At 54.4% G+C, this 27,940-nt stretch overlaps 1 protein-coding gene across 1 annotated transcript in view; it reads right to left on the reverse strand.

The window, feature by feature from the left end:
- Positions 1-27,940, reverse strand: part of ATCAY (ATCAY kinesin light chain interacting caytaxin) — a 50,714-nt gene that overhangs the window by 4,209 nt on the left and 18,565 nt on the right. Inside the window, exons 3-11 of the mRNA XM_058282115.2 lie at positions 27,668-27,726; positions 20,701-20,922; positions 16,865-17,050; positions 16,488-16,590; positions 14,036-14,167; positions 11,090-11,176; positions 7,379-7,477; positions 4,414-4,449; positions 2,413-2,481 (exon numbers count right to left, since the gene is read on the reverse strand). Coding sequence (XP_058138098.1) covers positions 2,413-2,481; positions 4,414-4,449; positions 7,379-7,477; positions 11,090-11,176; positions 14,036-14,167; positions 16,488-16,590; positions 16,865-17,050; positions 20,701-20,922; positions 27,668-27,726 — 993 coding nt within the window. The remainder of the gene's footprint in view (positions 1-2,412; positions 2,482-4,413; positions 4,450-7,378; positions 7,478-11,089; positions 11,177-14,035; positions 14,168-16,487; positions 16,591-16,864; positions 17,051-20,700; positions 20,923-27,667; positions 27,727-27,940) is intronic.

Consider the following 27,940-nt stretch of genomic DNA (forward strand, 5'->3'; position numbering starts at 1 on the left):
CTGGTGGGGCCAGGGGGAGGGCTGGGGTCAGCCCATGCTTTTCCAGGTATCCCAGGGCGAGGCACAAAAAGACTTCCAATATACATTTAGTGGATAAAAAAAAAAAAAAAGAGAGTGAGGAAGATCCAGGACAGTGATCTGGAGAGGGCTGCTGTCCAATAGAACTTTCTGGAATGATAGGCAGTTTCTGTGTCTGCGCTGTCCAGTCACACGTGGCTGTTCAAAATGTGAGCACATGCAGTGTGGCAAGCACAACCGGGGAAATAACTTTTAAATTGTTTTCAATGACAATTTGTACATATACATTTTTTATAGTGTTTATCCCTCCACCCCGAGATGGCCCCCTCATCTGTCCCGTTGTCTGCTTGCTGTGTCTGCTCATTGTGTCTGCGTCTGTTCACTGTGTCTGTTCGTTGTCTGCTCGTCTTCTTTAGGAGGCACTGGGAACTGAACCTGGGACCTCCCATGCAGGAGGTGGATGCCCAACCGCTTGAGCCACATCCACTCTCTGCTCGTTGTGTCAACTCATCGTGTCAGCTAGTTGGGTCAGTTTGTTGCATCAGCTCATGTTCTTTAAGAGGCACCAGAAACTGAACCTGGGACCTCCCATGTGGAAGGCGGGCATCCAACTGCTGGAGCCACACCTGTTCCTGAATGCCAAATAAATTTAGTCATATGGGTTTGAATTGGGGCCCCCCAAAAATATGTTCAAGTCATAGCCCCCTAGTCCTGCGAATGTGGACTTATTTGGAAATAGGGTCGTTGGAGATGTGGACAGTTTGTCTTTGAGGATGGATTAGCTCTAAATCCAATACGACCGGTGTCCTTATAAGAAAAGGGAAATGTGGACACATGGAAGGGAGAAGACAGCCAGGTGGAAATGAAGGCAGGACTGAAAGTCATGCACCTGTGAGTGGGAGAGGCCAAGGAGGACCCTCCCCCAGAGCTTCAGAGGACAGCAGCCCCACCCACACCTTGATTTTAGACTCCTGAGTTGTGAGAGAATAAATGTCTGTTGTTTAAAACCTCCCAGTTTGTGGTCATTTTTTCCAGCAGCCATGGGGAATAAATACACACATAAGGTGCTCTGTGTTTTGTTACGGGGGCCAGAGGAGACACTGCATGGGCCACTGGGCAGAGAAATGGTCATCAGTTGAGTATGACAGTTTAGCAGGTGCCATGCCCATTTTCTTAGCTCATCATCAAAACAGCTCACTTTTAAATGGAAATTCCAGTGTGCTCCACCTTGAGCTGGACACTAGGTTCATGTGGATTCCTTCTTTCAAGCCCCACAGGGGCCCTGTCATCACTCTCACCTTATTTATGACTACAAGGAAGTCCACGGCGGTTGCAGACATGCCCAAGTTCACGCAGGCAGGAAAAGGTCAGGGCTGAGACTTGAACCCCTGCTGTCTGGCTGGGAAACCTCTGCTCTTAAAAGTTGAGTCATTCTGGGCGATGAAGGTTGGGGGGTGTCTTAGTCAGTCAGGGCTGCTATGACAAATATCACCCACTGGTTGGCTTAGACAACAGGAACGTTTTGGCTCAAAGTGTCAGAGACTAGAAGTCCAAAATCCAGGTGTCTTTAAGCATTCTATTTTTGTATTTTTGTTTGTTTTATTAATTTTTAAATTCTTCTTTCTTTAATCTTTCTAAACATGACTATCTTATCATCTCTATCTAGACTCCCAAGGGGAAAGTCTAATTCTGCTGTTTGTTGCATCTGCTGGCTTTCACTCATGGTGGATGATTCCCTTGTGCGTTTTGTTTGTGGATGGGAACTCATCTCCAGAGGACTGGGTTGAGGTGGCCCTCAAAGATCTTATTCACAAGCGGGTTCACAGTCATGAGACGAAAGGTCAGGACTTGGACATGTTTTTTGGGGGGGCTTGATTTAATCCATAACGGGGGGACCCAGCAATTCACGCCCTCAGCTCCCACTCCTCCTGGGACCACTCCAGGTTCTCCAGGACACCTCCCCGCCCGACGCTGTGGTTCGGCTCCCGTCTACCAAGCACCCTGGGAGCAAGGGCAGAACAATTTGGGGGCATCCCCTTCTGGGAGAATCGGCCCAAGCAATGCTGTTCCCAGAAGCCCCCTCTGCCCAGGACTGCACTGAGTTCCACGGGTGGATTTGGTGGGAATCTGACATGCCTGGTGTGGTGTCCACGTGATTTGTGTATCCCATCTTGCTCGCAGGCTCCCGGCCTTCCCCCGAGGACTCCAGCCCTGGGCAGATGTTAACACTCACCCGCAGTCACCTGCACATGCTCACTTGGGCACCTGCAACGTGCACCTGCAGGCACCTACACACTCACCTGTGGTCACTTGCACACTTGCTCACCTGAGGACACCTGCACGCTCACCTGAGTCACCTGCATACTTGCTCACCTGAGGACACTGCACACTCACCTGTTCTCCGCCACCACCTCTGGCTTCTCTTCAGGCCTGGGGAGGACAAACTCTGGCTGGGGCCTCGCGCTGTGGACGGAGAAAGTGAGGAGACGCATGGCGATGGCTGGAGTTTGGCCCAAGGGCCGCCCACCTGGAGATGTCGGGCCCCTGAGGGTGGAGATGGCCCCAAGGTGGGGGGAGAAGAGCTCACCTCGGGGGCGCGAGGGGGGGCCTAGCTGCGAGGATGCAGGAGTGGGGGGCAGGGAGAAGGCGGTCGACCCCGGCTTTTCCCTGGAGACACACCCACGCGGTCACTGCACGGGCACTGTGTTCACCACCCCCCACCCCTGCCGCAGCTCCGGAAAGGTGAGTGCCGTGCCTGCGTGCGTCTCCCCTGTGCCCGTCCACAGCTGAGGCTTGGCAGGTGGGACGAGAGCACTTAACTCAGAGGGAAAGAGAGAAAAGGAAGGGAGGAGGGAGGGAGAATGGAAGGGAGAGACGGGGGGAGGGAGGGAATTTGAGAGAGAAACACACAGCGTGGGAAGCACAAGCGACTGGCTCCTGTTGACCACATGGGGGTACCGGGTTCAGTTCCCGGGGCCTCCTGGCGACGGCGAGCTGGCCCGCGCGGAGAGCTGGCGCAACAAGATGACGCAACAAAAAAGAGACACAGAGGAAAGACAATGAGAGACACAGCAAACCAGGGAGCTGGGGCGGCTCAAGCGGTTAAACGCCTCTCTCCCACGTCGGAAGGTCCCAGGAACGGTTCCCGGTGCCTCCTAAAGAGAAGACGAGACGAGAAGACAAGCAGACACAGAAGAGCGCACAGCAAATGGATACAGAGAGCAGACAGTGAGCGCAAGGCAGCAAGGGGAAGGATAAATAAATAAAATAAACCTTAAAAAAAAGAGACAGGAAAGAAGGAAGGAAGAAAAAGAGGGAGGGAAAGAGAGCTAGAGAGGAAGAAAAAGAAGGGAGGGAGGAAGGAGGGAGAAGAAGGAAAGGAAGAGGCAAGGGAGGGAAAGAGGAAGAAGAGAATGGAAGGAAGGGAGGAGAAAAGGGAAGGAGGGAGGAAGAGAGAAAGAAACAGAAAAAGGAAGGAGGAAGGGAGGATGGGAGAGGGGAGGACACAGGGCTGTTCCCATCCCCCCCCAGCTTCATCCCCCAGCCCCCTGCCTGCTCCCATCCAGCCGCCTGTTAACACTGGGCTGTGCCAAGGTATCGAGGAACCTTCTGGGTTGGGTTGGAACCTCTGTCTGATTTGCCTGTTTTCCCCGGGGCTGGTGTGGGGCCTGGGGTGACAAATGGTTTTGATGGATGTGCTGTGCAACCTTGAGTAGGCAACTTGCCCTCTCTGAGCCTTGGATTCCTGGGCCACAAGGAGCGGTTAGCAGTGCTCCTCGCCCTGCCGAGAAGGGCTGGAATAGCCCGGAAGTTCCACGAGTGCTGCTGACGGCTGTGTCACTAAAGAAAGCCAAGTCACTAAGGGGGTGCTTCTGCGACTATCAGGGGTATGGGCTGATACTCTAAAGTGAGAACTCAGTCTGATTGCAATTATTATTATCTTTATCGAGTGCGTATTCTGCACCCACATTTGCGCTGAGAACATTACATCTTCCAGGATTTTCACAATCCACCCCCAACCAGGCAGTGGTGAACTTTCTATCTGCCCATATTGGGTTGTTATGAAGTGGGGGATTTTGTGTGATCTATGTGTCTTTAAAAAATATATCTAAAAAAAAAGAGAACATGATCTTTTGGGGATTCACCAAATTCAAGCTGTCACAGTAGGTAAACATGAATAATAAATTTTTGGCTCTTCATGAATGACAAAAAAAAAAAAGTGGAGGAGCTGGGATTCGAACGCAGTTCCTCCTCCCGAGCTCAGGAGAAGCGAAAGTCTGGGTGCCTGACATTGGTCCCTGCCAAGGCCACAGCCACCAGGTCACCCCCAAACGAGGGCACTGCTCAGTCACAAACTCTAAGTTCCCACCCCATCAGTCGCTGCCCCGCTCCTACCTTTCCTTCCTCGCCTTGATTCTTTCTTCTTCATACCTGGAAGAAAGAAAAGGCCATCAGACACAGCCTTGTCTTCTTGTAGAGAGGCTGCCTGGGGAATTTCCTTCTTTCTGGAGGCCAGGAAACCTTGTCATTGTCATTTCTGAACACACACCAGACTGCAGGGCTGAGGAAACTTTCTCTGTAAAGGGTCTGAGAGCCAATATTTTCAGCTTTGCACGGCCTCTGTTGCGACACTCAGCTCAGCCGCTGTGTGAAAGCTGCCAAAATCATACATGAACGAGGGGAGTGGCTATGCATGACGGTTAGTTTCGAGTGTCAACTTGGCTAGGTGATGGTGTCAGTTGTCTGGGCAAGCAAGCTCAGGCCTGAATGCTACTGAGAAGGTATTTTTTAGGTAAATCTGCACGTATAGTCAGGTGCTCGCATTTACAGCCGATTGCATCTACAATCAACAACGGAGATTGCCCTCAGCCACGAAGGGTCTCCTCATCCAATCCATTGGAGGGCATCAAGGCAAACTGAGGATTTCAGGAGTCAGAAAGAAGAATTGCGGCCTCTTCATCAGCCAGCCTCCTTCTCCTGGGGAATTCAACTTCATCTTCAAAGCAGTTTCCACCTTCCAGCCTGCCTACAGAATACTTGGCAATCCACATGATTGCATGAACCAATTCCTATAATACTTCTCTTAGTATCTCTAAATCTATCTATCTATCCATCCATCATCTATCATCTATCCACCCATTGATCCATCCATCCACCTATCCAAAAATGTATCCATCTATATCCATATCTCCATCACCCATCCACCCATCCATTCATAATCCATCTATCCTGTTGGTTCTGTTTCTCTGGAGAACCCTAATATACGGCATGACAATAAAGCTTTATTTACAAAAACAAGCATGGGGAAGCAGATGTGGCTCAAGCAATTGGGTTCCCGTCTACCAAATAGGAGGTCCAGGGTTTGATGCCCAGGGCCTCCTGGTGAAGGCAAGCGGGCCCGTGTGGAGAGCTGGCCCACGTGGAGTGCTGGCCTGCACGGAGTGCTGACCCACATGGAGTACTGCCCCACGCAGGAGTGCCATCCAATACAGAGAGCTGGTGCAGCTGGCTGACGCAACAAAAAGACACACAGAGCAGAGACAACAAGAGATGCAGCAGACCAGGGAGCTGAGGTGGCACAAGAGATTGAGCACTTCCCTCCCACTCTGGAAGGTCCCAGGATCAGTTCCCAGAGCCACCCAATGAGAAAACAAGCAGACACAGAAGAACAGACAATGAATGGACACAGAAAGCAGACAATGGGGGGGTGGGATAAAAAAAGATTTATTTATTTATTTCTCTCCCCTTCTCCCCTGCTCTCGGCTCTCTGTGTCCATTCGCTGTGTGTTCTTCTGTGTCTACTTGTATTCTTGTCAGTGGTGCCAGGAATCCATGTCTCTTTTTGTTGTGTCATCTTGCTGCGTCAGCTCTCCATGTGTGCAATGCCACTCCTGGACAGGCTGCGCTTTTTTTGTGCGGGGCGGCTCTCCTTGCAGGGTGCACTCTTTGCGCATGGGGCACTCCTACATGGGGGACACCCCTGCTTGGCAAGGCACTCCTTGCATGCATCAGCACTGCACATGGGCCAGCTCACCACATGGACCAGGAGGCCCTGGGTTTCGAACTCTGGACCTCCTATATGGTAGGCAGATGCTCTATCAGTTGAGCCACATCTGCTTCCCAAAATAAATAAATCTTAAAAAAAAAAGCATGGGGCCCCTGGGAAGGGCCATTTTTTTCTGACTTCTGCACAGCACTAAGTGTTCCCACATTGCTGTCTGATCTTGGACGTGTGCTTGCTTCACTGTACTTCTGCTTTGCTGGGGCCTGGGAGACCCCAGAGCTGGCCTTGCTAGAATTGCACCTTCCATGGAGTGGAATGTCACACAACCATTAGAAGTGATGCTTAAGCACCCACTAGGACAGCTATTATAAAAAGAAGACAGAAAATAACAGTGCTGCCAAGGATGTGGAGAAACAGAACCCTCATACACTGCTGATGGAAATGTAAAATGGTACAGCCACCATGGAAAACCGTGTGGAAGTGCTTTGAAAGGTTGAACACAGGACTACCAATCAACTTGGCAATTCCCCTCTTAGGTATAGACTCAAAAGAACTGAAAGCAGGGACTCAAGCAGATATTTGTATGTAATTGTTGATAGCAGCGTAGCTCACAGTAGCCAAGAAGGGGAAGCCACCCAAGTGTTCACGACAGATGAGTGGGTAAACAGAACGTGGTCTAGCCGTACAATGGAATATTATTCAGCTGTAAAAAGGAATGACCTTCTGATTCGTGGTACATGGATGAATCTCGAAGATGCCATATTGAATGAAATAAGCCAGACACGAAAAGACACATATTGCACGAGTCCACTTATATGAAATATCTAGAATGAGCAAATTCATCAAGACAGAAAGCAGATTCGAGGTTACCAGGGCCTGTGGAAGGGGGGAGTTATTGCTGAATGGGTGCAGGGTTTCTGTTTGGGGGGTGGTGGAAGAAGTTTTGGTAATGGATGGTGGTGATGGCAGCACCACATAATGACTATAGTTAATGTCACTTAATTGCACTTAAAAATGGTGTTTTGTTATATAAACACACACACACACTAACCACAGCTTTTTAAAAAGATGCTTAAGGAGACTCGGCTATACAATATGAAAAATGGGGAGGAGGTGTTTTTGATGTGACACGAGGCACGCAGCTGAACGCAACATCAGCGCTTCCGGGAAACACGGCTGGGCTCCCCTGTTCCACCCGCGCTTCCTCTCACTTCCGGTTCCGGGGCAACCGGCCGGAAACAGGAAGTGGGGGCACGAACCAGGAAGCGAGGCGCACAGGAAGAAGGACTCAGACCTGGGGCTTGTTGGGGGTGGGGGTGGGCTGCCCACTGGAGTTGGGGGCACAAGGACACTCACTGTAGCACGCACTCTGGGATCTGGACGTGTTCCATGGGGATGAGCTGTTCCAGGTCCTCCAAGCTGTGCACGTACTGGATCTTGCTGATGAATTTCATGCTGGCAGGAAGGACAAGGAGGGAGACGCCTGGAACCCAGCCCTTGGGGGTTACCCAAGTTTGCCCAGAAAGGATGATCGGGGGCAGGAGACACACACGGCCCTATTCCAGCATGCCCCGGGTACCTGCGCTCAAACCTCCCTCTCTGCTCGGGCTCCATCCCCGTGGCGTGGGCAGGGCAGGGGAGAGCAAAGGCTGCCTGGGATGCAGAGGCGAGCAGATCCTATTGCACTCTAGCCTGTTTTTCCATCATCTCTAGGAATTGCCCATCTGCATTAATTTTCCCTGAGGACATCATCCTGGCATTTGGGTTGCTGCGTCTCGCATTTGGGTTGCTGTGTTCCCAACTCTTGAGTGACAAATGCTACTTCTTGTCCTAACGAGAACTCCGATTTTTGCCTAGTACCATGACGTGCTTTTCTCCCCAGCACTGTGCTTCGAACTCGTGGATTTAAAAGAAAAAACAAGTGAAGCTCATAGTTGGGAAAATGTAAAATGATTTTTTTCAAAGAAAAGTAAATGTTTACTGACAAGTTATATAAGGCCAAGAGAATACAATGGTAGAGAAGCAAAAATGAGCCACAGGTACCCAAATGTACGTTGAGAAGTTCAAGAGAAGTTTGTAGAGATTAGACAAAAAATTGGCTCAGGCTTTCCAGCATTAGCGCAAAAGGGAACACATGATGAATTAATATGACTCACAGCAGCCCCACGGGCAGGACAAACCAGTTGCTTAGCAGAAGGTCAAGAGTTACGGACTGAGGCATATGAGAGGCATTTTCCTCGTGGGCAGAGTGGTCATCGTTTACTGCACAGAGCCACGTATTTGGCTGTTTTTGTAAAGTTCAGATTTGTTTTTACAAGGGAAAAAAATTATCCTTGGGACACAGGGGGTCCCCCTGCGGTTGGTGTGAGAGTTGGGTAAAGGGCAAAAGGACAGAGAATGAACTCCAGGCGGAAAGGGCAGGGACCCTGACCCCAGCCTACGAGGCAGGGCCATCCCTGTAGAGCGAGAGGGGTGGCCTGGATATCCTTGGGTTCCCCAAGTGACAGGAATGCCTTGTGCTATCGGCGGTGGGCCTCCCAGACCACACACCTGGGAGTTTCTGCTAATGAGGACTCCAGGTGGTTTTAGAGGGGGCTGGCCAGACCGGAAAGCAGCAGCGGGTGATGAGGGGATGTGGCTTTGGACCTTGGTGGGGGGATATAGCTGGAGATTGGGTTCAACTACTGCATGAGCCCTGAATAAAAACCCTGGGCACCAAAGCCCGGTGGGCTGCCCTGGCTGGCGAGACCCATCGCTATGCCAGGAGGCGCCTCCGGGGGAAAGGACATGGGGACTTTGCATTTGGGGGGCCTTCCCAGACCTCACTCTGTGCACCCCTTCTTTTGGCTGCTGCTTCTTTGTTTCCTTTTTGCTAAAATAAAACTGTATTCGCAAGCATGGTGCTTTCTGGAGTCCCTTGAGTTGTGCTGGAAAGGAATCAACACTGAGGGGGTGCTGGGAGGACCCGAATTTGCAGCCCGCTGGTCAGAAGTGCGGGAGGCCCTGGGGACCCCCCCCAGCTTGTGGCTGGGGCCTGAAGTGAGGGTGGCCTTGTGAGGCTTGGGTCGTTGGCCAGGGAACTTGGCCTAAGTCCGGCTAAAGAGTTGGAAACGCATCGCACAACCTGTCTGTCTAGATGCAGAGGGTTCCATCATGGGCCGATCTGACTTGTTAGGAAGTTTGTGTTTTTTTATAGCATACAGAACCAACACCTGCCGCTTGGAAAGCTGGCCTGTCAATACAGGCGTACGTCCCGCAATGGCGATACGTGGTGATACCCGCCGCAGCCATCCCTGCAAGCTGATGTCCCCGTCCTGGCCGAGGCAATGTGAGCTCTCGGTGGGGGTGAGAATTCCAGTCAAGGGATCGGCACATTCTCAACCTTTAGGTCATCATGGAACAAACGGGACTTTCCTTTGAGTCATCGTCGCCCACTGTCAGCTCCCAGCTCAGAGTCACTGCCTCCTTGTCTCTGACACGCGGAAGCGCGCTTTCCTCTGCGCCCACCTCCCCCGTTATGGACTACAGAGAACCAGCTGCGTTCTGTTAGACCCACGGACCTATCACCCGTTTTTCATGGGGGGTTAATCATCAGCACAGAGGAACCAGAGTTAGTGTGTTGCTCACCCGATTTTGCTAAAGTGCAAACAGAAGAGTGCTCAAGTGTTCTAGAAATCAGAACCTTAAAAGTCATCTCGGGGAGTGCATGTGGCTCTGGCCGCTGGGCACTCGCCTCCCATATGGGAGGTCCCGGGTTTGGTTCCCGGCGCCTCCTGGAGTAGGAAGGCGAGCAAACAGTGAGCAGACAGAGGACAGAATTATCTGCGGGGGCAAGGGGAGGGTAATAAATAAATAAAATAAATAAGTCTTTAAAAAAAAAGTCACAGATTCAGAATCGGGAAAGGGGAAATCAAGGATCTTGGCTTAAATCGGTGTTTTAGATTCAATTAAATTATTTGTTAATGAAAAGAATTTGATACTAAGCGTTATTTGATTGAAGAGGGCATGACAGGATGAATTTCGTTTGACTCGATCTGGTTGGTTTTTTTTTCCCCCGGGTCTTTCCGTGTTGGGTAGTAAAGGGTTAACCCAGCAGGTCTGAAGGGCTCAAACTCTGAATGTTCCAGAAAAAAGGACTGGCCCTTGACTGGCCCCTCGGGGGGTGATCTCTGAGCCCCTTGAATCGCCTTGCCGGATAAGAGTACCTTTGCCCGCCCGAGGCCTTGGACCACAGGTCTATGCTAACAGTGGGATCGATGCGAGGCTTCGGTCACGGGGAGTCGAACTCATCTCTGGGGCGGCTGGAGACTGAGCGCCTCAGTTCACGCGGCCCCCGTGTGACATCGGGGCTCAGGTGGGCTCCCCTGGCCGGCAGCACTCAGAGCCCGTTCTCACGCGTCATTGTCACGAGGGTGAAGCACTGTCCGCCCACCTCCACGGGGAGGGGGCAAGCGGAACCCTCACCCCATCTCCCCTGGACCCCGCTCCAGGCGCCTTTTGCCCTTTGCGGATTTTCTTTTCTTTTTTTCTTACGAGGAACCGGGGATTGAACCCAGGACCTCATAGGTGGGAGGCAGGCGCTCAACCACCGAGCTACACCTGCTCCCCCCTTCACCGATTTTAATCTGGATCCCTCTTAAATAAATCAAAGCCGCGTGTAGAAAGGCTCTTCTGCATCCTCGAGCCCGGGGGTCGTCTTGGGGGCCCCTTCCCAGCTCACACACACGTACATCGCAGCGTTCCTCCACCACCGGCCCCTGGCGGGGGGGGTGGGCGCAGGAAACGCCGCTTGGCATCTCTATGTGCCACACGCACATTACCTCTGGGGTGTGGGGAGGGTGGCTAGCGACCTCGCTGTGTGATGCCAAGCTCCCTGGCCGTGCTGGGTCTCGGTTTTCCCATCCGTGCAATGGGCGTGCCTTGTGGCTCATTGAAAGTACTCATAATTTAAACCTGGTTCGTTCTTGTTGCAGAAGCGACTGCGCAGCTGCATCGTGGAGCGACTTGGAAGCGCAGGTTCCACCCCCCCACCCCCGCGGGTGGGCAGTGCCGATGGGTCCCTCTCACCTGATGAAGGGGCGGGAGATGGCCAGCACGGTCCGGATGAACCAGGAGGGGTGCACGATGATTAAGGACTTCAGGTTTTTCCGCAATCTGGGGGAGCAGAGAGGGAAAGGGGGGCTCGAGGGGCGAGCCCTTGGAGGGAAGTGGGGGCTTCTGGAGAAGGGAAGGGGACAGTGTCTACGTGCCCGTCACTCTCCCGTTCATCCCCCCGTACCCTCCCTATGGCTGTCCCATCTCTGCCCCCACCCGGGAGATGGGGTGCCCCGAGGACATAAAGACACACCTCTCGGGTCCCTAAGACCCCGAGGGCAGGTGGAGGGAGGGACCCCGTGTGCCGAGCAGGCAGACGGGGAGGGCAGGTTGGAGGAGCCGGCACTGCTCTCTCGCCACCTCCTTGGGGTTCACTCACGTCCCCCCAGAAAAGACACATTCAAGTTCGAGGCCCCGGTCCTGTAAATGGGACCTTATCTGGAAATAGGGTCTTTGAAGATGTGATTCATCAAATCATGGAGGTTCCTCAGAAAATTAAACCTAGAATTACCGTATGACCCGGCAATCCCACACCTCAAAGAACTGAAAACAGGGGCTTGGACAGATATTTGTACACCCGTGTCCATCTCGGCGTGATTCACAGGAGCCCAGAGGTGGAAGCAATGCACGTTCTATCTACAGACAGATGGCTAGACACGTGGTGCATCATGCAACACAATATCCTCCAGATGTAAAAAGAAGTGACGCGCCGGTCCAAGCTGCAAGGCGGACCAGGCTTGAAGGCACTGCGTTCAGTGAAACAAGCCAGACAGGAAATGATAACTAGTATATGACCTCTCTTATACAAAACACAAATTCACAGAGACAAAAAAAGCAAGACAGGGGTGACCAGGAGTCCAGACCAGAGGGGAGAATGGGGAGTTATAGCTAAATAAGTATGATTTTGGTTAATGATGATGAAAATAGTCTGGAAATATTAGTGAAAGCCACACAGTCCTGTCAATGCACTCAACATCAAAGAATCATCCCCTTAAAATGGGTACAATGTTTGTATGTTCTGTACATTTCACCACCATTAAAAAGAGACAGGGGGAGTGGATGTGGCTCAAGCAGTTGGGTGCCCGCCTCCTACATGGGACGTCCCGGGTTCGGTTTCTGATGCCTCCTAAAGAAGACGAGCAAGACAGTGATCTGACTCAACGAGGAGACACAAAGAGAGACAAAACAAGCAGGGAGTGGATGTGGTTAAAGCAACTGGGCACCTCCCTCCCACATGGGAGTTCCCGGGTTTGGTTCTGGTGCCTCCTAAAGAAGACGAGCAAGACAGTGAGCTGATGTGATGGGCTGGTGCAGTGATCTGTCACAATGAGATGACACAACGAAAAGACACAATGAGAGACACAACAAGCAGGGAGCGGATATGCTTAAAGCGATTAGGCGCCTCCATCCCACATGGGAGGTCCTGGATTTGGTTCCTGGCGCCTCCTAGAAGACGAGCAGACACAGAGAACATGCAACGAGCAGACAGCGAGCACAAACAACAATGGGGGGGTGGGGAGAAATAAATAAATCTTTTTTAAAAGGCCTGTGAAAGTTTAAAAAAAAGAAAAAACTGAAAAAAACACAAAAAAAGAGGACAGACTGTCTTGGGGTGGGCTCTAATCTAACATGACTAGTGTCATTAAAAAGCGTAACTTTGGACAGACCGACACAGGGCAAAAGGAGGCCACGTGTCGATGGAGGAGGCAGAGGCTCGAGGGCCGCATGCACGAGCCGAGGAACGTCAAGGACGGCAGAGGGACACCTGAAGCCGGAAGAGACAAGGAAGGGCTCTTCCCGACAGTTCCAGAGGGAGAACGGCCCTGCAGACTCCTTGCTGCGGGACTTCTGGATTTCTGCGCGGTGCCCGGGAGACGAAGCCAGCGCCTGACTCCGCGAAATGCCCAGCGCGCCCCCGAGCCTCCCTCCGTTCCCCCAGGGGCACGCCACGTGGAGCCCGAGGCTTTGGCTCCGTTGCTTCCTGCAGGTTTCCTGACCTTGACCAGGGCTCAAGGTCAGTGGGGAGGCCGGGAAGGGGCTCGGAAGGGGTGCAGTCATCCTTCCTTCAGATGATCAAAGGGTCCCCCCAGCTCGGAGCGTCGTTGAAACGGAAAAGGGCTTCCTTCCTCCCTGCGGGCGGTGAGCCAGCCTTGCGGACAGGCCCGGGCCCGCTCCGGGGTGGGGGCGGGGCGAGCCACCGTCTGCGGCAAGTTGGTAAGTGCAGGCTCCAGAGCAAAGCTTCTCACTCTTGGCGTTCGGGGCTGGATAGCTCTGTGTTACGGGGGTCTGTCTTCGGCCCTGGGGGGTGTTGAGCCTCCCTGGGCTCCTCCCACTCGATGCCAGGAGCACCCCACTTCCCAGTCTTGGCAAACACAAACGTCTCCAGGCACGGCCCGTTGCCTCCGGGGGATTCAGAATCGCCCCTGGCTGAGAATCTCTGCTCTAGATGGAGAAACATGCGCGGGGGGCTTGGAATGGGCAGAAAACGCTGCCCGTGACTGATGAGAACCTTCTCGTCTCGGCAACCGTGACTGATGCCCAAGAGAGTCCCCTCGGGGCACTGTTTTCCACGCTCTCACTTGCTGTTCCCCCGCTGGCTATTTCAGCTTTAGCCTCTCCTCTGTGCTCACATTGGCCTCCGTAATGACCTCCGTTTTTCAGGGGAGGAAGAGGGGTCAGGCAAAGCTGAATCCCTCCTTGGGGCTCGTGGGTAGCAGAGCCCACTTCTAACCCTGCTGCTCTCTCTTAACTTAGAGCCCAGCTCTTGGCCCATTTCTAGAAGGTTTCCTGGGGCGCCCTCAGTTCTGACCTCGGCCCTTGGGGTCCCCTGCTTTGGAGGCGGACGTTCACCCCGGGCTCTGGAGCTTTGCCCCCCGAGACGTGTCCCACCCACCCCCTGGCTCCCTCTGCCCGACTCACCTGCGATCGATCATCTGGTAGCACTTCTTGAGCCAGCCGATGCCAGGCATCCGCCGCCGGGGCGTGGCGCCGTTCAGGTACACGATCATGTAGTCCTCGGCCACCAGGAGCTCCAAGCTGCTGATCACGTACCTGGCCGCGGGGGGCAGGAGACGGGGGGGCCCAGCGTGGGTGGCAGAGGCAGGGTCAGAAGAGGCTCCAGCTCCTGGGACCGCACACCGGGTACACACCTGCCCTCTCTGCTCCCACACCTGCCCCAGGTGTGTCAGCCACACCTGCTCAGGTGTTGTCGGCTATCCCGGTAAACTCTGGTGGGAGTGGGCGTGGACGACCCCAGCCCCCTCCAGACTCCTGTCACTGGGTGTAATCATAGCTGCCGTGACCATTTTACTGAGCACTTACTATGCCCTTTACGTGCAATCTCTCTCATTCAATCCCCGCCCCCACCATTCCTGACAGCCAGGGAACAGGAGCCCCCAGAGAGCGGCAGGTGCAGCGGACAGCACACTGCCCCGGACCCTCAGAAGCCTGGGGTCCACCCCTGCCCCTTCTCTCCCTGAGTGATTTCAGGAAAATCCTCTCTCTCTGACCCTCTATGTCTCTGTCTGTAAATTGAGGAGAATGGGCTCTGTGCGTGTCAGGCTACTTTCTGCTCTGCTCTTCCAGGGGTACCCCTCTCATCCAAGGCTCTCAGAGTCACGCCTCCCACGGCCTGATAATCCTGGGACAGGAATCAACAGAACTTGCCAGCTGTGGGGGTGGGAGGGCTAGGGAGAGGCGGGAAGCAGGGCTGGTTATGTGCTCCGTCTCCCCCACTGGTTGTGAGATCTTTGGGGGGAAGAGACAGGATTAGATTCACTAGTACCCACCCCCCCCAGCAGGGCCTCAAGAAATGCTGAGTGAATGATGGGTGAGGGGAGGGCTGGAGGCATGCTGGGCGTGGAGATAGATCGAGCTTTCTCATCCTTGGCTCTACTGACGCTGCAGCTGTCTCATTCTCTATGGTGGGAGTGTCCTGCGCATTGGAGGCTGTCGAGTAGAACCCCCGGCCTCTACCCAGAAGATGCCAGAAGCATCTCCCCCTACCTCCAGACATCACCAAATGTCCCTTGGGGTCAAAATCACTTTAGAATGAGAATCACTGAGATGGATGGATGGGTGGAAAGGTGGATGGATGGATGTGTGAGTGGATGGGTGGATGGATGGATAGAAGGATAAATGGATGGGTGGATGGGTGAATGAATGGATGGGTGAGTGAATGTATATATGGATGTATGGATGAGTGGAAGGATGGCCGAGTGGATGGGGGGATGGATAAGTGAGTGGATGGATGGGTGGATGGATGGATGATGGGTGGATAGATGGATGGATGGGTGGATGGATGGTGGATGGATGTGTGAGTGGATGGGTGGGTGGATATATGGATGGATAAATGGGTGGGTGGATGGGTGGAAGACTAGATGGATGGGTGAGTGAATGTTATGTACGGATGTATGGATGAGTGGAAGGATGGATGGATGGATAGATGGATGGATATATGGATAGATGGATGGGTGGATGAATGAGTGGATGGATAGATGGATGGGTGGGTGAATGGGTGGATGGATATATGGATAGATGGATGGGTGGGTGAATGGGTGGATGGATATATGGGTGGGTGGATGTATGGATGGATGAACAGATGAGTGTAAGGATGGATGGATAGATAGGTGGATGGATGGGTGGGTGTACAGGTAGATGAGAGGGTGGATGGATAGATGGATGGATGGATGGATGGATGGATGGATGGATGGATGGATGGATCAATGGGTGGATGGGTGGGTAAATGGGTGGGTAAGTGGGTGGATGGGTGGATGGGTGGGTGGATGGATGGGTACGTGAGTGGGTGGATGGGTGGGTGGATGGGTGGATGAGTAGATGAGGTTGCTCAGACCCTCAGCCTTCCGCAGACCCTCTTTCTTGCCCTGCCCCCTCTGGCTGTCAGGTCTACCTGGTACCTAAGCCCTGCCATATAAGAGGAATACTATTACCTGAGCTCTTACTCTATCTGTCAAGTGCTTTCACATGGGCTACCTGTGTCTGCCACAATAAAACTGCACCTGTGTGTCCTTGGGCAGGTGACTTGACCTCTCTGTGCCTCGGGGGCTCACCTGGGACATGGAGGCAACGGGACCTCCCCCCCAGGGGATGGTCAGGGCGGGTGATGAAGCACTTAGCCTCGTGGCTGGGCACAGGATCTGCTCAATAAATGACAGCAGTGATGGTAGATGATGACGATGCTGCTGCTGGTAGCAGCAGGTGAGGACACGGAGGCCAGAAGAGCCACGCAGGGAGGAAGGGGCATGCAGAGGCGCTCAGAGCCCCCGGCGTGGCTCCCGCGGCCTGCTCCGCCCCACCGGCCCAGGACTTCTCAGAACCGTTCCCGGCGGCGCGGAGAGAGCTGGCGACTCACAGGAAGAGGTTCTCCATGATGTAGTGGTAGTCGGGGAGGCTGCTGTCGGGGAGGAAGCAGGCGGCGAAGACGATGATGGCGTTGAGCCCTTCGCCGTAATACCCTGGGCAGAGGCGGGTGGGCAGTGAGTGGCGTGTCTCCCCCAGTCCCCGCTGGGCGCACGTCCGCCCAGCTCCTCACACACCGGCCCCTTCCCACGTCCCCCAAGCTCAGGAGGGTCCAGCCACCCCCCAACCCGTGTCTACACCATCCCAGACCCCGGCGTGTGCCCGACACGTCCACGTTCCATCCCCATTCCAGCCTCTCAACGTCCCCGTGGGCCAGAAGAAGAGACCGAGGTTCCGAGGAGCCCAGTGGCCTGGGGGAGCCGGCCTCACCTCCGTGGGTCACCACCTTCATGAAGGGCCGGATCATGTGCAGGTCGATGCGGTGCTCCTGCTCCCCGATGATGACCGTCCGCCACAGGCGCCCGTTGGTGGCGCTGCCGTCATCAGCCGTGCCGTCCCCAAACAGGTCCGCGCTGTCCCCGGGCATGTTCTTGGCTGTGGCCACGGGGGTGTCGTCTGGAAGCAGGCCGGGGGGCAGGCGGAGGGGACGTCTGAGTCCCCCTGGGCCCCGCGCCCCTTCCCCACCGGGGCTTCCTCTCGGGGCTGCAGGCGGCCGCGAGTCCTGCCCCTCTCTCCCAAGCCTGTCTCGCTCTGCGCGCCCATCTTTCTCTCCTTCTCCCCCTTTCCGAGGGCCGGCACAAACATCACCTCCTCCAGGAAGCCCTCCGGGCTGTCCCCTTCGCTGGCACTCTTGGTTTCCGTTCCCGCATCCCAGGGTTTTTCAGGGCCCCCTCCTGGCATGAGACAAGCCTCGCTCGTTTTTTTTTTTTTTTTTTTTTTTTTACCCTCCTTGGGGCCTGGTGCCCAGAAAGATGGGATCAAGGATCAAGTCCAGCCACGGCTCTGGTGAGATGCTGGGCCTCCCCGACCCCACTTTCCGCTCTCCGGTGGCCCCCGAATTTGCCTGGTTCTTCGTCTCTGTTTCCACACGCCTGGTCTGGGTTCTCTCTCGCTTGGAGCCAGGCCCAGCTGCCGGAGAGTTCTTCCCAAAACCCAAGGCGGGTCGTGCTACCCTCTCGCCTAAAATCCTCCAGGGGCTCCCGCCTTCCACGGACGGGCTAGAGTTGGACTCCCTTCTGCTCTGGCCCCCACCCCCGGCTCAGGCAAACTTCCCTCCCCGAAGACGCCGCGCCTCGACTCGGAGCCCGTACGTATGTCAGACCTTCATCTTGGAAGGCCTGCGTCTTCAAAATACGGATTTCTTTACGGGCCCTGGGGATGCAGAATACTTGCACGGGGTACACAATTCCGAAGCTACAAAAAGGCACAGAGTGAGGAGTGGGTCTTCTCCCAGCGCCGTCCCCTTGCCAGCCCAGAGGCGGCCACGAGACCCACTGGAAGGCCACGTGTACCTGCTTTCTAGAGGTACACTTGTTAAGATGTGGTGCAAGGGAGGTGGATGTGGCTTGAGAAATTGAGCTCCTGCCTACCACGCGGGAGGCCCCAGGTTCGGTTCCCGGTGCCGCCTAAAAGAAGACGAGCAAGAGAGCGAGCTGACGCGATGGGCAGGTGCGGCGAGCTGATGCAACAAGATGACGCAACAAGAGACAAGAGGAAAACATAATGAGAGACACGACAAAGCAGGGAGTGGAGGTGGCTCAACCGATTAGGTGCCTCCCTCCCACATTGACAGTCCCGGGTCGGTTCCGGGTGCCTCCTAGAAAGAAGAGGAGCACACAACAAGCAGACACAGCAAATGCAAACAATGAGTAGGTGGGGATAAATAAAATAAATCTTAAGAAAAAGACATGATGCAAGGGTGCAAGTGGCTGAGCACCTGCTTCCCATGTTGAGGTCCTAGGTTCAATCCCTGGTACCTCCTAAAAAAAAAAAAAAGACCTGGTACAAAGTGCCACCTCCAGCAGGAAGCCTTCCTTGACTGCACCCCAAGGCTGCCCTCTGCCAGCCCCGCCCTGGCCATGGCTCTCTCTATGGTCAGTTTCTATGTCTGTTTCCTTTGACAAACACGCACAGCTTGAGGCCACGTTCATGGAAGGTCTCTGTGTGATCCGTGTCAGCATCCCATTTTCCTCACGGGCCATGGGCAAAATCCCTTGTCCCACGCTTTACTGACCAGCAGGGCTGGGGTGGGGCTGGCAGGACCGGGGGCGGGGTGTCTCGGAGGCTAATAGTCACGCTCACATCATTTGTTTTTCAGAGCACGGAATATGGGAAAACACTGTGGGGGTAGAAGTGAGGAGAACTGGTCTGCCAACAACTGCTGTGTGACTTAGCACATGCTGTTTCCCTCTCTGGGCCGTGGCAGCCCCGTCCATCAAAGGAGGGCCTACTCAACGTTCTTAACCACCCTTAAAACAGCTATGCCCCCCGACCTGTTCATCCTGCAGTCTGCCCACCTCTGGAAATGGCACGACTCTCCACCCAGCTGCTCAGGCCAAAAATTTAAGTATTGTTTTCGCCTCCTCCTTCCCTGCATCCTCGGTGTCTCACCCGGTGGCACACGCTGCTTCCAAATGAGGCCCCGAATCCTTCTCTGCATCCCTGCACCCACCACCATCGCCTCTGTCAAAGACACGCGGCTTCCCCCCAGCCCCCTCCCACCCAGCCACCTAGCTCAGGGATCCCCACTGTGGCACGGCTGCCATCGGGCATGGGCCATTCTCCGGGGTGGCGCCACCCTGGGCACTGCAGGGGGTGAAGCGGCCTCTCCGGGCTCCCCCCACTTGATGCCAGGAGCACCCGCCACCCTGTCCCAAGTCGTGCCATCACCCAGTGTCCTCTGGGGGGAGGGGAGAGAGAATCAGTGAACTAGGTGTAGTAGAAGAGGCTTGAGTAAATGGGGCCGTGGCTGAAAGGGGTGGTCTAGGGACATAAATGTCAGCGGAAAGAAAGCTCAGAGAATAATCTAGGGACTGAGTAACACAGCGAACCCAGAGGTGGGTGAGGATCGTGGTTTATGGTACAGGTGTGTGAGTGTCCTTCTGTGAGCTAGAGCAGATGTACATCACTATTGCAGGGTGGAAAGAATACAGTGATGCACAGGAAATACACATTCAGTGTAACTCATGGACTATAGTCAACAGCAAGATTAATATTCCTGCATCAGTGCCAAAGATGTACTGTGTTCCTAATAGGGGGAATATGGGAAAAATATGCCAAATGTACGCTATGGACCATGGTTGGTGGTAAGAGCCTGGTGATAAACTGCAACAAATGTTCACAGCAGTGTAATGTGTTGGTGGAGGGGTGTTGTCTGGGAATTCCACACACGTGCATGACTGTTTTCAACCTCTCTAATATTATTAAAATGAAATGAAAAATAAAAAGAGGCTTGATTAATATTGGGGAAGTTTACTTTACGATAGCACAGGCTCTCAACTTTGACACTGACATTGGGGCAGAGTCGTTCTCTGGGATGCGGGTGTCCGGGGCACGATGGGGTATTGAGCATCCTCCCTGGGCTCCCCCCACTCCATGCCAGGAGCTCCGCCTTCCCCGTCGTGACAGCTACATGTGTCCCCCGACATCGCCCTGTGAGAACCCCTGGTTCATCCCATCGCCTCCCCTTGCTTTCCACATATGCCTCACTCATCCTTAGCTGTGGTCAGCTCGTGCATATTTGTGTCTCGCTAGCCAGTGTCTGTCTTTCTGGCTGCCCATGCCCCACTTTACCTCTGATACCCCAAAAATGCACACCCTGCAAATATCTGTTGACTCAGCTGAATGCACTTCATTTTGTCCTAGGTCACCTCAGAGAACCTGGTAAAAATTCACATCCCAGGGAGCAGATGTGGCTCAAGCAATTGGGTGTCCATCTCCTACATGGGAGGTCCCGGATTCGGTTCCTGGAGCCTCTTAAAGAAGATGAGCAAAAAAAAAAAGAAGACGAGCAGACGCCACAACCAGCAAGATGGTGCAACGAGCAGATGCCACAATGAGCAGACACCTTCTTGGGGCTGTTCCCTGCCCGCCCGCCCACCTCTCCCTACCCCTCTCTGAGCTGGCAGGAATGGACAGGGGGCTCCGGCAAGACTCAGATTTAAGGGGCTGTCCTGTCCAGCTGGCCAGGAAGCAAAGGGACCGGACCACGCATCCAAGGGCTGGGGAGGCTGCGGGCGAGCAAGGGTGCCTGGTTTGACACCTACCTTCCCACTCCAGGTCGTTGCCATTGCCCAGGAACTCCAGCGAGTCGGTCTCATCGGGGGTCTCGATATCGTCCACGTTGATGTCCAGGTCGTCAGGGGTGTCCAGGAAATCATCCGACAGCAACGAGCCCTCGCTCTGGTCCAGGGAGATGTTAATCTCTGGGGCCACCAACGTCTTTCTCTGGCGATGAGCGCCGCTGAAGTTTAACGTGTTGGGCGGGGCTGTCGGCGAAGAGCACAGCACACGAGCGGTTGCTTTTCTGCCCCTTTCCCCCACCCCAGGTCGGGGAGGACTGCTTTGGAGCACGGGGCCGGGGGTAGGGGAGGGGGCCACACTGGATCCCACCGTGGGGAGCTGTGGAATTCAGAGGATGTCATTCCGGCGCAGCAGTTAGCGCTACAACCGCTCTCCGCTAGGGAGCCGGGTGGTCAAGGGTGGGCGCTGGGTCGTTGCACAGTCCCAAGTTCAAAACCTGACACTGCTAGGTACTGGTGCACTATCTCGCCTGTCCGAGCCTGACTTAGTTTTACCATCTGCAAAACGGGACTTGCAGTGGGTAAGAGGGTCAAAGTGATAGCGATATTACAGTGGCTAGAAAGCAGGCAGAAGCCCCAGACAGTGGGGCACGTCCCAGCCGACAAGTACCCACAATTGCCTCAGGGTCCCAGAGAACACTGTGGAGTGAGCAAAGAGAATGTTCACATCCTCCTTTTTACCTGTCTGTGATGTCCAACTTTTTTAAAAAATTACTGTAGATATATATATATGAAATAATTAGCCATTTGAACTATTTTTAAGGGCACAATTCAGTGGCATTCCTTTCCACCCTCATCGTCCATCACCCAAACTTTTCCATCCCTCCCAACAGAAACTTTGCCTCCATTAAGCAAAACAGAAACTCTGTGCCCGTCCCCCCTCCGCCAGCGCCCTGCAACCGCGAGTCTTCTTCCTGTCTCCAGGGATTTTGCCCATTCTGACATCTCATATCTATGGAGTCAGACAATAAGTGGACTTTTGTGCCCGGCTTCCTTCACTGAGCGTTGCACGTCCAAGGTTCCTTCAGTCGTGGCATGATTCAGTGCGTCATTCCTTTTCGCAGCTGTGTAATAGTCCACTGCAAGGACAGGTCACCTGTGGTTTCCCCGTTAGCCGGTGGGTGGAGAAGCGCTCGGGCGGCTTCCCCTTCTGGCGATTGTGAAAACGTGATGAATATGGGTGTGCAGATAACTGCCTCGGTCCCTGCTTTCCGTTCTTTTGAGTCTATACCTGGACGTGGGGCTGCCGGGCCACACGGCAATTCTGTATTTAACTTTCTGAGGACTTTTGGACAACGAACATTTATTGACCGCACAACATGGGTCAGACCCTCTGCTAAGCTCTCCCTGCCTTCGTCCTCTCAACATCCCTTAGGAATGACGATCGGCAGCCTTTGAACAGATGGGGAAACTGAGGCACAGGGGATCGTGGTCTTTGGAGAGAATTCCAGAATGGGTCAGGGCCGACACTCCTCATGGAATCTTCCCCGAAGTCCCCCAGCGTGGGTTCTGGGGTCCCCCTTGAGGCGGTTTCCCCTCCTGGGCTGTCCCCCGAGGGGCGGGGGCCGATATAAGAACACATGAAGCGGAACTGGCTCTTTGTGGTTTACTTCGAGAAAAACCGACATCTGACCCCAGCTCCAGGAGGAGAGGCTGGCCCTCTGGAGATACCGGGGACCCACCTCTACTCCCCGTTTCATGACATGACCAGTGACGGCAAAATAAATGAACAGCTGGGAGAGGCGTGTCTGTCTCGATCCTCTGCTACCGAATTCAGACATTCATTTATCTCACTGGACCAGCTCCTCAAGTATTTTTCCCTGAGTTGCTCAGTCTCTAAGCAAGCAGGCTCGGGCTCGCCGCTTCACGAGACACCATGCTATAAACACACATATAAAATGATTTTTTTAAATGGCCATGTTAATTTATCACCTATTACCTGTTAGGAGCTGATCTGATTTCCAAATCTCACCATGAACTTGTGAGGCAGGAATTGCTGCCCATTTCACAGATGAGGAGAGTGAGGCGAGGGCCTCACTCCAGCCCCTGGACCCGAGTCCCACAACCGGGGTGGCTTACAACCCCGGACACGGATTTTCTCCCAGCTCGGGAGGCCGGGAGCTCGCCGTCGATGTCGGCGGGCCTCGCGCCTGGCCCCGGCCCCTGCGGCTTCCCGGCCGGCTGCGGCCTTCCGTCCCCACTCCGCTGCCACGCGGCGTTCTCCCGTCTGTGCGCAACTCCCCCCTTTCTTACAAAGACAGTCGTGTTGGATTACGCTCACTGCGGCAGTTTGGTATTGCTGACGAATTCCAAACATAGATATTGGATTGTGTATGGGAACTGGTCTGTGCTTCTGGGCGTATTAGATTGTATTAGAGTCACAGGGTTCACTTGTACTTTACTAAATCAAGATTGGGGCAGGGTCGTGTCCTGGGTTAGTCAGCCAAAGGGGCGCTGATGCAAAACACCAGAAATGGGTGGGTTTTTATAAAGGGTATTTATCTGGGGTAAGAGCTTACAGACACCAGGCCATAAAGCATCAGTTACTTCCCTCACCAAGGTCTATTTCCACGTGTTGGAGCAAGACGGCTGCTGGCGTCTGCCAGGGCTCAGGCTTCCTGGGCTTCTCCCTTCCAGGGTCTTGCTTCTCTCAGGGCTCAGGCTTCCTGGGTTCCTCTCTTTCCAGGGCTTGCTTCTTCCTGGGCTCAGGCTTCCTCTCTCCCTGGGGCTGGCTTCTCTTTCCTCTGTGTTCTTACTTTGCAGGGCTCCAGCTTAAGGCTTCAGCATCAAACTCCAACATCAAAAACCCCAACTCCGTCCTTTGCCTTTTATCTGTGAGTCCCACCCACCAAGAGGCAGGGACTCAACGCCCTAATGACGTGGCCCAATCAAAGCCCTCATCATAATTTAATCATGCCCAGGTACAGACCAGATCACGAACATAATCCAGTATCTATTTTTGGAATTCATAACTATATCAAACTGCTACAAGTCCCCATTCCCTCAGTGGGGATAAAATAGACTCACGTGGAAGGAAACACACGGAGAAGGAGAACAGAGAATGTGTTTTGATGCTGGCGCCTGGGGAGAGAGCCAGCCCATTCTGTGACAGTCTCCAGCTGGCCTTGTGGAGAGCCCAGAGCAGCTGAGCCCAGAGAGAAACGAGCCCCGGGAGAGAGACGAGCCTTAGCCCAGCCTGTGGCTGAGGTAGGAAGAAGCCGGGACCACGGAGGCTTAGGAGGAAGGAGAAGGCTGGGCCCGCGCAGACGTCGCCCGCCGTCTTGCTCCAACACTTTGCGACAGACTTCGGGGGAGGAAGTAGCCTTGAGCTGAACTCTTTAGGGCCTCACGACTGTAAGATTTTACCCCAAATAAGTACCTTTTATAAAAGTCAGCAGATTGCTGGTGTTTTGCATCAGCACCCCTTTGGCTGACTAACATGGCCACCCTAATTCTATATGGCCTCATCTTCATGGACCCCCTTTCCTCTCACCCACAGAGAGTTAGGGCTTTTGGGGGGACACAACCCCTAACGGTGGGGGGGCAGTGCTGGGGCGTGACCCCGGCGTCTCGGGTACCAGCACCCCGCACCCTGCCTTCTCGTGCGGTGGGGGCGATGTGGTACGGTCAGCTTGGCGCTGACAGGGCACAGCTGACCGGCATGGCAGGAAGGCAGCAGGTGTCCGTGTGCCACTCTCAGCAGGAAGCCAGCCAGAACACCTGGCACCGTCCAGAGGGGCGGCTGCTGGCCGCCTCCTGGGGACGTACAGATGTGCCTTTCCCTGACTGCCCCCCGGGGCTGCCCTTTTCCTTCCTCGAGGGAACCCCGGCCTGTCCTAGGCACTGGATTTGGGGTGACAGAGCCCTGTCCCCAAAGACCCACCAACAGATGAACTAGGTACCGTCGATCCTTGTTACTCGCAAGTTCCGCACAGCGAGGTCGCCTGCTCTGACATTGACCTTCGTCCCCAAATCGGTACTCGTGGCCCTTTTGAGGTCATTGGCGGACACACAGAGAGTGGCTAAAATATGCGTGTCCCCAACACACGTGTTGCCAGCCCAGGCTGTACAAGGCCTTCTCATATTATAAACATGGTCTATTGAGTGCCACGTGGTTTTTCTTTTTTGCATTTTTGTGCTTTTTGCGGACGCCTGCCCCCAGCATAGCACCGCCAAGCTGTCTAGCGTTCCCAAACGCAAGAAAACTGCGATGTGCCTGACGGAGAAAACAGGGGAGCTAGAGAAGCTCTATTCAGGCACGAGTTACTTTTTGTGTGCGTGTTTTTTGTTTTCTTGTTTTTTTTTGAGCTCCCAGGGCAGGGGATTGAACCAGGAACCTCGTATGTGGGAAGCTGGCACTCAACCACTCAGCCACAATTGTTTGTTTGTTTTAGGGGCACCAGGAAGCAAACCCAGGACCTCCCATGTGGGAGGCGGGCGCTCAACTGCTCGAGCCACCTCCGCTCCCTCGGGCAGGAGATTGAGGGTCATCAGCTGTCCGTGCCAATGAATCTCAATATATATTCACTAAGGTGTCTTGAAGCAGAAGTGCACGTAAAACAAGGGAACGCATCGACGGGTTCGTGAAGATGTGCCCAGAACTCGCAGAGCCTAACCCCGTTATTTCCCTGCCGTGGCTTGGTATCCGCTGTGCCTTTACAGAACGTAACAACTGCGAAAGCAGGGATCGACTGTGCGTCCTTTCAGTTCCCGGTGCCCAGAACACGGGAGAGGACGTGCCAGTGCCACGGTGACTTGACAGATGCTGCTTTCTTTTTTTTAAAGACTTATTTTTTATTCATTCCCCGCCTCCTCCCGCCCCGTTGTCTGCTCTCTGTGTCCATTCACCGTGTGTTCTTCTGTGTCTGCTTGCATTCTTGTCAGCAGCACCGGGAATCTGAGTCTTTTTTTGTTGCGTCATCTTGCTGTGTCAGCTCCATGTGTGCAGTGCCATTCCCTGGGCAGGCTGCGCTTTCTTTCACGCAGGGTGGCTCTCCTTGCGGGGTGCACTCCTTGCGCGTGGGGCTCCCCTACATGGGGGACACCCTTACATGACATAGCACTCCCTGCACGCATCAGCACTGCGCGTAGGCCAGCTCCACACAGGTCAGGGAGGCCCGGGGCTTGAACCCTGGACCTCCCATGTGGTAGGCGGACGCTCTATCTGTTGAGCCAAATCTGCTTCCCAAATGCCGCTTTCTTGTGAGGGCTGGGAGCGTAGCGCTACCTGGCGCGGCCCGGCTGGTTTGCTCCTTGGAATCCCCGTTCTGGAGGAGAATGAAAACACCCAATGGGCTGAGGCACCCCTGGGTTTCAGCTTCTGCTCCAGGGTTTCCGGAGAGGAGGAAGGAAGAGACGGAGGTTGTCCTCCAATTTACAAAAGGTGGAAACTGAGGCACAGAGCACGGAGGGACGTGGCAGTAAGGAATTCAGTGTCCCTTGAGTAATTGCGGGTAATCCCCTGTATTCATCAGCATACAGGGAGCTGATGCGAAGCACCAGAACTCTGTTGGCTTTTACTGGGGTATTTATTTGGGGTAAAAGGTGACAGTCACCAGGCCCTAAAGAGCCCACCTCGAGGCTGCTTTCTCACCCAAGCCAGCTGCCACGCGTTGAAGCGAGACGGCGCGCGAGCTCTGCCGGGTCCCTCCTTCCTTCTTCCTCTCGGGGCTCCGTGGGCCCAGCTCCTCCCGCTCTCAGCTGTGGGCTGGCCCAGGGCTCGTCTCTCAGGGCTGCCTATAAGAATCTGACGCACGGCTCGTTTCTTTCCAGGCCTTCTCAGCTGCTCAGCTGCTAACTATCAGGCAAATGGCTCTTCTCTCTTCCCAAGGCTTTAGCTGTTTGAGCCTTCTCTCCTCCGGCCTCTATGGCGATCACGTGTCTTCTTGAGTGAGTGTCTGTTTATATCAGCCCACCAAGGGGCGGGGACTCAGCCCTAAGCCACGCCCTCCTGACGTGGTGGAATCAAAGCCCTAATCTTAACAGATAATATAATCAAGACACGCCAGTGGACTCTAATGTATTCGAAGGAGATCACGCCCAGAGGAACAGACCAGTTTACAAACGTAAACTTTTTCTTTTTACGATTCACAAATAATATTAAACTGTCACACCCCCTTCTCCCATTTCAAGTCCTTTCTGCCATATAAGGAAACACCCACAGATACTGGGAATTAGGGCGTGGGCATAGTTGGGGAGACTCTTCTTGTACCTATCCCGTTTGGGAAGTGGGAGACTATTATTATACTCCCCCCTCTCCCCATTTTACAGAAGTTGGAAACAAGTTCCAAAAGGTGGAGGGACTTGTCCAGGGTCTCTTATAGGAACGTGGGGTGCCAGGGCGGAGCCAGTGGCCAGCTCTGGGGTGACCGACTGTTGTGAAAGGCCATGGAAAACTGGTCACCTGTCCTGGCTCTCAGGGTGAAGCACAGGGTTTGGGGTAGAGTGGACCTGCCTCTCACTGCTGTGTGACTTTGGCTGGCAGCTGCCCCTCTCTGATCTCTTCTCTCACGGGCATGGGGAGAGGGAGGGTGGGGGTAGATGTAGGGGGCGCCAGGCGCAGCCCCTCCAGCCTCCCAGGACCCCTTCCCTGGTGTCTAGTGCTTTGGCTCTTCAGAGCCTGTGAGCACTGAGGCAGCAGTCCTTTCCCAGGTACCTGCAGTGAGCACTGACTTCCAACCTGGCACCCGCTGGGATCCTTGCAGCAGCACCCTTTAAACCTTACCCGGGCGCTTTTGGTGCACTCACTACCTGCACTGGGTAGGCGAGAAACTGTAGGCACAGAGAGGCTGAGCAATCAGCTGGAAGTCACACAGCCCTGGAGTCCGCTGCACGGACCACAGCACCACCTTCTCTCTCTCCAGCAGAGCCCGAGCCCAGCACTGCACCCGGGTCCCTGGGCCACGCCTGCCTTGCGAGCACAGAGACTTACAGGATGTGTCCTCAGTGGGGCTGCCCAGCGACTCCATTCCTGTCTCTTCTGGCAGAGGCCTGTGGACCCACCCAGAATGGGGACATCAGCCAGCAGGCATCAGGATCCCGCCACGGGGCATGGAGCAAGCCGACAGGTGTGGCCAGGTGTGGTCAGGCATGGGCAGGTGCAGCCAGGTGCGGTCAGGTGCAACCAGGTGTGGTCAGGTGCAGCCAGGTGCAGTCAGGTGTGGCCAGGTGTGGCCAGGTGCGGCCAGAGGAAAAAAACAACAGC

The sequence above is a fragment of the Dasypus novemcinctus genome, chromosome 19 (genome assembly GCF_030445035.2).
Source record: "Dasypus novemcinctus isolate mDasNov1 chromosome 19, mDasNov1.1.hap2, whole genome shotgun sequence".
NCBI lineage: Eukaryota > Metazoa > Chordata > Mammalia > Cingulata > Dasypodidae > Dasypus > Dasypus novemcinctus.